This window comes from Poecilia latipinna, unplaced genomic scaffold, assembly GCF_001443285.1.
Source record: "Poecilia latipinna isolate Pla-1442-1.1 unplaced genomic scaffold, P_latipinna-1.0 Scaffold670, whole genome shotgun sequence".
In the NCBI taxonomy this organism is placed as follows: Eukaryota; Metazoa; Chordata; class Actinopteri; order Cyprinodontiformes; family Poeciliidae; genus Poecilia; species Poecilia latipinna.
Genome location: NW_015113286.1, coordinates 129,912 through 140,566, shown reverse-complemented (window position 1 = coordinate 140,566; position 10,655 = coordinate 129,912). Strand labels below are relative to the sequence as shown.

The following is a 10,655-nucleotide window of genomic DNA, read 5'->3' as shown; positions in this document are numbered from 1 at the left end:
TTTTACAGCATGAAATGTCTGAATGAGTGCTCATCCAACACTGGTGATTCCATACTTTTTGCCAGGGGTTGTACTGTTGATTTGGGGGGGGGGGGGGAATTTGAAAGTGGTGCATGATTAATTGCCCTTGTTTTCACATTTCATACATTTCTACTTCCACTTTTTTTTCTTTTTTTACCAATAAACAAAATATCTGATATCTATTTAAATAACCAATGTGTATCATTATATGTTTCTTGGTACTCTAATATTTTGATGAACTACAGAGATAAATAATCACACAAATTATAGGATTTCATTGAATTTAATGGTTAATAATTATTTAAAAACTTCCTTTAATGCATTACTTGTTCGAATAGTATGTGGATGTTGGGATCAGTGGTGTAAAATTCAGTGTCCTGTTGCGTCTGTGAACTTTACAGGATGTTTTGGTTACTTTAACCATAATGTCACTTTCTTGTTGAATTTTTTGTCCTTATTTGAGGATTAAACTATTTGTAACATAACTCAGGTTTTGACTATTTCAAGCGTTCAGCATGCTGAAGTGAGTGAATCTTCTTCAGCAAATGTGTTACAAAATTCAGTCATAGCCTGACTTGTCTGATGGTTGAATGATATTGTATGCACCGTTGTCGTATGCACTGTTGTCGTATCCACAAATGATAAAGTAGGGTATTTAACAATGCTTTGGGGGAAAAGGCAGTCACTCAGGCTAAGATAACCTTGTCGATTCATGTTTACCACTTACTATCTCCCTGTTAACCTTAGGTTATAACCCTGGGACTGTTCATTTAGTCTGTACAGCTTCACTGTTGCCCATGGAAACAGAAAATTGTCACCATGTGAGGAAACAACAATGCTAACTAACATTTTCTGACAGGTCACTTTCACTTGTACATCTCTAAAGAGTTTCATTTTGCCACAAATTTCTTGATCTGATCTGACCTGACCTTTTAGAAATCGTTTCCTTTGCTCCTCTCGGAAGCCCGGGTGTCACGGTGCGATGGATCATCCACAGGCCGACGTACCAAAGTTTCCACTTTTAGTTTTCATCTCTTGGCATCTTTTGCTCCCTCTTTTTAATTTCTATTTCGCTTCCCTTCTCTCGTTCTTTCCGTGTCCTCTTTGTGCAGTCTTTCTTTCATACTATTTTCAGTGGCACAGCCAGTTCCACTTTTGATCTGAAGAGCAGATTCCTCAGTGTGTTGGCATGACAACACTCCCGTGGCTCCACAGCGTACTCAGGGTGCTTTTCCTCTTCCGTCTATCGTCTGTTTTCTTCTTTACATTTATGATGTTTGGATCTAAATATTTTAACATTTAAGCTTGTGTTCTTTAGTGTTGTTCGCTTTAAAAAGATTCTTTGGTTAATAATGATATATGTACTATATGAATTATGTATTTTTGATTTTCAGATGCTCACATCGGACACTAAAGGCAGTGCTCAAAATGCTAAAGGTCACAAATTTTTTATTGTTTTTTTAGTTTCCAAATCTGATACTGCTGATGATGCCAGAAAAGTCTGATGCCTGCAAAGCCTATGTAAAGTTTAATATAGTTAAACTTAAGGAATCACAGAGACTGGAGTGTGTGAGTTTCAATGTTAATCAGTCTTTGGTAAACATGGTTGTAGTTAAAATTAGCGCCGTCAATCGATTAAAATATGTAATCAGATTAATCACACTCTCGCCCTTTGATTAATCACAATTAACTTTGTGTAGGCCTGAAATATAAAAATGCACATTTTCAAAAACTGCTTAAGAGAATGTTTTATTGTCTCCAACCAAACATCTACGTTTTTCAGGTTTTCATATTTACGACGGTTTTATATGAAGTCCTTTTGTTGTAATTTAGAAACGTTATCTGTAAAGTGGTTATGCTCCAGTGAAAGAATAATTCACCGTTGTGATAAGTAGGCTACATGCTACCTTGGTTTTATCCAAATGTTTGTTGTCACATCTTTTTTTGTCTTGGTGTTACTGAACTTTATTTGACAGGAATCTGACAGGAAGTGAGTAGACAGACGTGCCGTTGAACTGCCGTTGAACTTTTTGGATAAATCGCAAATGTTGACAGCCTGAGTTTAAATTTAGTGTTGATATGAATTTCACCTTGATAGGACAAACCAATGATAAGTTTGTTTACATCAAAACAACACTTCACATTTTGAATAACAGATTTGCACCAAAAACTTGCATTTTTGCACACTTTTTAAATATATATATATATATATATATATATATATATTTATTTATTATTATTCAGCTGGAAAAATAGTTAAATAATTTAGTTTTATATGAAAAAAGAAATGTGAAAATGAGGAGAACCTCCTAAGAACATCGGGGAAAGACAAGCTTAAAATTTTCTGCCAGAACAAAGGCAACCAAGTTGCTATTGTATTCTTGACATTCCTTTGAAGCAACTGTTTGTGAGCGGGAATATATTTCTATTTAAAGAGGAATCCTCAGAAAAAGGTGAACCTGTTAGGAGTTGTTTCTCTGTTTACCCGTTCTCTTGTTGAAGCATAGCCGACTAGAACCATGTCAGTTTGCCTTGCAGCTGACCTGAAAGTGTTCATAAAGGAGACGTAAGCGCCCGAGGGTCAAAACAGAGTCGCTTCGTGTGTCTGAAGCTTTTATGACCGAGGAAGAAACCGCAGATTCTCAGACAGACATGGAAACAGGGGAGGGGGGGAAACCCCAGTCTTTGTTGGACGCTCGGGAGTTGGGAGTTGGAGTATAAGGTATTCGCTCTCTACTGATTTATTGATGAAACCAAGCGAGGAAGTACAAAATATTTGGATCGAAAACGAGCGCAGGAGCCAGCTAAAAAGACGACTGGGGGACCCACCCGACAGACGAGACGAGCAGCACCCATCGGAGCGGGGAAGGAGGATGATGGGGAGTTTTTATGTATTATTAACCAGCGAGCTTCTTAGATTATTTACAGCAGCTGGAGGAAGGGGGGGAAGACATTGGCTGCTGCGCAAGCATACAGGCGCGTGCACAGAGGGAAGCTCAACAGCGTACTTAAGAAGCCGCAGCATCATCTGAGGTAGTTAACATAATTAAATGTCAGAAGCTGTTAGAGGGAGGAACGAGCGGGGGAATGCTTCAAACAGATCTGGTTACTACTTGAAAACTCACTACAAACGTCTGTTTGCCCCCGTTTATCGCAAATATTTCAGAGTAAACAAACACGTTATTGATTGAATATGCAGAAACAAACACTTCTTCTCTTGATAAGAGAATCGATTCCTGTGTTGCTTGTGTTTTTACAACACTGTATTCTAGTTTTTAGTAGGTGGTTCATACCCATTAAAATAGACAGAAGGGACTTCTCAAATGTCTCAAAGCCCTGAAACAACTACTCCAGGCCAGTAGGGGGCATTAATTTTGATTTTTATCAATACATGAAAACAGATGGGGCTAGGCTAAGATTCTCACTGTATAATTCTTAAAGCTGCAATATGTAACTTTCATTTTAAAAAATAGTTTTTTGCATGTTTGTTAAAGCATGTTGTATAGTTTTTAGTGCAAATATCTTAGCATATTAAAAAAAAAAGACTAAAATAATTCACATGTAAATTTGCAGCAAGACACAGGAGCCTGTTTAAGTCAATAATTTCTTAAAATTTATGTAAAAAGTACTGGCAAATTATTTCACTTGTTACATGGAGAAAATGTCTTATCAGTAAAAACAATATTACAATAACAATCAATATTAAAGAATTATTGACATAAAACAAGCTTCTATATCGTTCTTAAAAGTCACTCATCAGTTAGTTTTTCTTATTTCAAGTGTTCTAAGATATTTCCACTACAAACTACCAAAAACACTTTGTAAGATTTTGTGTTTTTGCAGTGAATATGGTTGACTGTTTGAATCAGATTATTGAAATAAAAACATTTGGATGACATTTAAATATATTTTAAGATAAACCAGAAGTTTTTTTTTGTTTTGTTTTGTTTTTTAGCTGGGAAGTTCATCTTAGGGTTTTTGAGGTTCAAAGATAAATTTCAGTCCTGGCAGTTTGGTGGTTTTGGGCCCCAGAGAAGCTTTATTTCTAGTAGCACCCCTGATCCTTACTCATCCTGCCTCGTCTAGTTTCTCTGTCTCCCTGTCAGGACCCTTCCGGTCTCTCTGCCCAGTTTCAAGCTCATTTGCACCATTTATAAAATTCTTTCTGGCTCATTTAGTTTCTGGCTCACGCGAGGAGCTCTGGCATTAGACAGCACGATGAGTGACTGCGCCCCACGGTGGACATGACACCTCCGTTTCCATCGGCCTCACAAATCAACATCAAGTCATTTCCTCCCCTCCCACCCCCATCCCTATTATTTCCCAGAAATGTTGGCATATTTGCATCCATCTTACTCTTTGGATATTCAGAAACTGTTCACTGGGAGGTACGAAAGCTCCGAGTTTAAGGAAACGGATCGTAACCATAAATCAGCGAAGTTGAAAGTTAAATAAATAAAAAAAAAACATGGTGTTTTCAGTTCTTTTTTTGTTGTTTCTGCAGGTGTAGAGCAACATGCCGCTGGTGAAGAGAAATATTGAACCCCGGCACTTGTGCCGTGGGGCGCTGCCAGATGGGGTGACCAGTGAACTGGAGTGTGTCACCAACAGCACACTGGCAGCCATCATCAAACAGCTGGGTAGCCTGAGTGAGTAATATTTACACACGTTTTTATAGTTTTTCTTCTAATCTCCAGTAGAAAGTAATCCTCACTTACAATAACCAGGTTGAAATCATTTACTTGGTCATCTACTATTTTTAGTAACATTTTATGTGACTTTTTCAAAGCTAAGGACAATTTATTTTAGGGCTTTTGACATACATTTCTCAGATTTATTGTGTTTCTACACATAAAAAAAAACAGCTTAGTTTCAATTGCTCTGCATAAATTTCAACAGCAAAGATGCTTCCAGTCAATTACACCTTTGGTTAATAAAGCCATGAAGCGCAGTTTCTAGTCTGCTGCTGTACTTATTCTCTTTTGAAATATCTCACTTTAAACAACTCATTGTAAATGTGAATAGTTCATTTACTAGCAAGGACAAAACTTCTTGTGAATATTAATCTCCACCCAAATGACTCAGTTGATATATGCAGGGCAAAATAGCTATCTAAATGTGTTTAAAAGTTATGTGCTAAATTATAACTGTGACATCTCATTCCGGGTGACTAAAGGCACTGCCTCTGCTGCGTCTGTCAGACGTAAATTGAGTGGTGGGGACAGAAAAAAAGAAAAAAAAGGGAGGAATAGATGTCTGTTTGCGCATTGCAATCTAGTTTAGTTTGCATTTGCATCTCTCTATCTCTCTTCCTGTCATGGTTTTATGGAGGTATTAAGGTTTTTTTAGTTTTCAGTCTGACGAGATTCACAGCAGAATGCAGCCTTTCCTGCAGAGACAGACGACAGGCTTTTCTTCTTTGTTTCTTTTAATATTCTTTTGCATTTTCAGATAAGTAAATTGAAAAAGTAGATAATCAATGAATGTATTTCTTTTTTTGTTTTGCTTCTTTTGAAACTATTTTCCATCTTACTGTGAGACTACTGGTGAAACTTCAAATGCGATCCGTCTCAGGGTTGCTGGTTTTAAAACCTGTGAGTTGGGATTGTTAGGTCTAATTGCTGCTGTCAACACAGTTAATAATTTGGTTAGCAAACTTAAAAACTTGGCAGGATTGTGCCACATCGGGTCAGATCTTATTTGGCCAAATTTGTGGAAATTCTGAGTCTGAGCAAACAGAGATAACACACGGGGTTCCTCAGGGCCCCATACTTGTGCCACTTTTATTTTATATCAGAAAGTCTTATTAACACGATCTTTTACCACCTCAAAGTCCTGCCAAGAATAAATGGTTTCCTGTCAAAACAGGACAAAAAAAACATCTGCATGCTTCTAGTTTGGATTACACTAAAGATGTCTATACAGGCCTCCATCTTTTCAAGACCAGAACTAATCAAGTGCGGCCAGCGTTGTGTTTCTACACTGTTGGAATTGTCTACAACAGAATGCTATTTAACAGAAGTCCTTGTGCAGTTCGACTGTCGAGATGGAACAACATTTGCTTTTAAATATTTTATGACAGATGTGTGTCTGTAGACGCTGCAGTTCTGGTGAGTGGGGGGACTGATCAAAAGCTGTTGACGTTTGAAGGATGTGAACACCACAAATCAAATCTGACCTCACCTGGGTCTCTGCGCTGCTGCCTAGGTCGCCATGCTGAGGACATTTTTGGAGAACTGTTCAACGAAGCCAACAGCTTCTACCTGAGGATGAGCAGCCTGCAGGAGAGAGTGGACCAGCTGGCTGTGAAAGTCACTCAGCTCGACTCCACTGTGGAGGAAGGTATGCGTGTGTGTGTGTGTGTGCATGTGTGTGTCTGACTCTGGAAAGGTCATTCTTCCACAGAAATACATCCAAGCAGCCATGTGTGTACGTCTGTGATTCATCTTTTGTGTGTTGTTTTGAACAAAGGGATTGTTTCTATACCTGTGTGTGTGTGTGTGTGTGTGTGTGTGTGTGTGTGTGTGTGTGTGTGTGTGTGTGTGTGTGTGTGTGTGTGTGTGTTAATGTGAGTGTTGGTGTATTGTGATTTGCATTTTATGCTTTAAATGTCTTTTCTTTGTTTATAGGTACATGTGTGCTTGTGCTTTGTCCTCTAACTAGTCTTACAGCAATGCTTCATGGATAGAAGAGCTCTTACATTATCATATACAGTACAGAAGAATTCAGATGATAATATTTTCTTGAATGGTGGGGGACTTTGGTTTGTCCCAGCATAGCACACAACAAAAATTAAAAATGGGTAGTAATAATAATAATTTATTAATGACGTCACAGGCAACGTTGGCTTTACCAGAAGGGGAATGTAAATGGTGATGGCAAAAATGTTGGTAAATTCCCTTGGGAGATGGTAAGGGCACATTCTGATGGCGAGGAGTTCGATGTTAGAATCACACACATGATTTTTGACATGAATATGATCCAGATTAAGCCCAGAAGCTTCTGGACTGTTGGTGTCACAAGATTAGCATGTCATAAAGTTAGCATACATGTTTTACTTAGACACTGTAAAACTCACACTAATGACCATAAAATCTATACATATCCTTCTCTACTCACATAAAAAGTCAAAGTAGGTAGTTTGATGTAAGGAGAATGTTTATTTGCCAGAGTAATTCTCAGATGCTACGGTTTGGCGTTCCGTCTTGTCCCTTGGGGAGTATCACAAAAAGTACATGTCTGCTCAGTGCATGTAAACAATCTGTCCTGTTTTTTATTACATTTGTCTACATTATGCTTCCTTCTCATATGATGTCTGTGTGTCTGCATATCCCAAGAGTGCTGGAGTGAACTCACCGCTAAGATGAACCTTACTCTTTAGCTGTGTTTGTGTGCATAAGTAGAGCTTCTGGTTGGTTATTAGACTCTCAGCCATTTGGCTTCAAATTGTCTCCAATAGTCAGTTATATGAATGTAGTTGTTCATATTTAATTTTTGCATGTTTGATTTATTCTCTTTGTAGGTACATTTTGTAAGATTTATATGTTCTAGCTTTCTGCCAAATGCTAAAGTCTGGAAAACAACCTGTAACATTTACAGTTACCTAATACTGCTCATCTGTGGTGGTTGTTGGTCGAGAAGCACAACGGATTAGTCCATCAAAGGTCAAACACAAGCTGCGTTTCCATTACAAATGTGCGCGAAAATTTGTTGATATTCAGTTAATGTCGAAAAAACACAACTTTGCAATTGCGGCGTTTCCATTAAATAAGAAACCCAAATAAAATCACGTGATCAAGTTTGTTCATGCGATAAGTCATTAAAAATCATTCTGCGCAATGATCCTCAAACTCCTTCTTGTTGTCTTCTTCGTGGTTTGCACCAGTGACAACATCCGTTTGCGATGTGAACAAAAGTGTTTCCATTGCAGTTTATTAAAATAAACTAATTTTCCATAAAAACACCTCATCCTAGCACCAAAGCGGTTTATCAAACAAAGTGTTTTTTGAAGATCGACTTGTTTTCATTAAGCAAATTTATTTTCTTTGTGTAAAATTGAGCAATTATATGGCCAATGAAAAGGCACCTACAGAGGCCCACTGGACAAACAACCATAAACACACACACACGCGTGCGCACACACACCAACACACACACACACACACACACACACCTACACACATACACACACATACATAACTGAAGGCAATTTAGACAGAGCCCAGGCCAGGATTTGAACCTTTTGTTAAAAACTGTCATTGCACACTCATTATTCTACTTGTTTAAAACTTTAAAATGATCATTCTGACTGCAGATAAGTGCAAGAATCCAGTGAATCAGTTTTTTGTGGCCGTTTCCAGAGTTTAGAAGATCAACAGATTTGTAGCTTAGTTAAATCCCGTGTTCTGTTGTCATTAACCTTTTTGATGAGACTGAAAGAAGCCACATGTGTTCATGCCTCCTATCTTTTTAGCTCAGGTTTCTTCTCTTTTATCCCACTTTCCTTTTTTTCCATCCTCTTCTCTCCCCATGTTTAGTTTTCATTTTCCCCATCTATTTTATTTTCATGATCCTCTTTTCTGTCTCTATCCCTCTCCTCTCTCTTTTTTCCATCCTTGCCTGGTTCTGCCGAGTCATTCTGCAGCACAGCAGCCTCAGATACCCAGCGTCACAGCAGCGCAGACGGAGATGAAAAGAAAAACCTCAGCAGTCTTTCGTCATACTCTTTCATCCCTCTCCCATTCTTTCTCTTCCACCTCCTCCTCCTCACCTGCTCAGTTTTTCATCTCCTCACTCCCTTGTCCTCCCACTTGCAATCCATTCCTCTGTCCTCTTGATACTATTTTTTTTAGTTCTCTGTTACAGAAGTCATGATTCACAAACCTTTCACTTTTTTATCTTTTACTACTTCTGCTCAGTCATTTCCTCTTGTCCTTCAGTTCGTTTCTCTATTTCAGTCTCTCCATCTTATTTGTAAAATGGCGACACTGATGGCTTCTCTCTAGTCAAGAAGGAAGGAGGGGTATCTGAAATGGGGAAAAAAGAGAAAAAATATCGTAAAGAGAAATAAGGAAGGAGAATATATATTGTAAAGTTAGAATATTTGGTAAGGAGAAATCTGAGTATCTTGTAAGAAAAGAAGAATAAGAGAATGATGCTTAGTCAAGAAAAGGCAAAAACACTTGACATGTCTCTCTGTTATGTAATAAGTAAAACTATTATGTCATGTTCACTTTAACTAGGCCATTGTAGATGGTGTCAGGTTTAAACCGTAGAAGGAACAACTGATTCCTCAAATTATTGTACCCTAAGATAGTAATACAAACCCACGAGCTTTATCACCTTAGTATTATTGAAAATATTTATGACATGTATTGAGAAACAAATGTTTTGCCCACTATCTGTTCACATACAGTACCCCCCTCAGTTATTGGCACGCCTTTAAAAGGCATAATGCTTTAGATTAATTTGTATTTTATTTCAAATGCTAAAAAAAAAAGACATCAATTTCTGTTTCTAAAGGTGTGGAGGCTGGTCGAGCAGATTTTATTAAACTAGCAAGGTGTGCTTGTGCGCTCTTTCACAAGGCAGGCAAACAGTAATAAAAATGCTACTGAAAAAGGAAAATTTGAAAGATTTATGCTAATCTTCTTGTTAATCATCATGTGTCTTACCTTTTTTGGAGTAGTAAGACGACAAAATGAAAAAAATAAATAAATTCTACAAAAAAAAACTACCTCAAAGTAATTCAGAACAATTTAAAATGTATTTATTTTTTATATTCAACAGTGACCAGCTAATTTAATAGGCATCAAAAAGCATTAAATTTAAAACATTATCTGTTTTGCTTTATTTTGCACAGTTGAATATTTCTGATAAACAGAAAACAGTTAAAATAAAGGACTAAAAGCAACAGAATTGAATTCTCCTAGACACATTTAGACCTGTAGAATCAAGAATCACCTAATCAGACCTGTCTGACACAAAGCAGGCTAAAAGAGCTCTAGAACAATCTCAAAGAAACGATAAATAACCATTTTTAAATTTTTTATGTAACAGAATAAAACATTGTGTGAACCAGCAAAATAGAAGTCCTTTTGTTGAACTGCAAACCCCAGATATTTTTTACTGACTCAGAAAATGTAAAAAAAAAAAAAAAAAAAAAATCTGTAACACATTCTTCTGTTTCACCTACAGCAGGGGTCCCCAAACTATGGCCCGCGGGCCGGATCTGGCCCACCTCCTCATTAGGTCCGGCCCCCTGAACAATACCGGATCTGGCCCACCTCCTCATTAGGTCCGGCCCCCTGAACAATACCGGATCTGGCCCGCCTCCTCATTTGGTCCGGCCCCCTGAACAATACCAGAGAGCATTCAGTGTTTTTTTTTCAATATATGTGGATTTTTCATCAACCACCAGGGGGGCTCTTGAGCAGATATGAAACTTAGTTTCCCTCAATGGAGTATATACTAGTCAGTACCAGTCACCGTTTCGCTCACGGTTTTTTTCCATATGCATTCTGGGTAAAAATCTATCTACAAACGCGAATATGTCGTCGGCAGTAATCCAATCCCCCCCCCCCCGCCCCCCCCCATTTCCCTCCCCCCCCCCACACCCCCCTTCCCCAAAACCG

The 10,655-nt window shown here is 38.0% G+C and overlaps 1 protein-coding gene across 1 annotated transcript in view; it reads left to right on the top strand.

The window, feature by feature from the left end:
• Window positions 1-10,655, top strand: part of LOC106954661 (wiskott-Aldrich syndrome protein family member 3) — a 45,027-nt gene that overhangs the window by 16,986 nt on the left and 17,386 nt on the right. Inside the window, exons 3-4 of the mRNA XM_015044340.1 lie at window positions 4,526-4,670; window positions 6,229-6,363. Of these exons, the coding sequence (XP_014899826.1) occupies window positions 4,538-4,670; window positions 6,229-6,363 (268 nt within the window). The 5' untranslated portion in view covers window positions 4,526-4,537. The remainder of the gene's footprint in view (window positions 1-4,525; window positions 4,671-6,228; window positions 6,364-10,655) is intronic.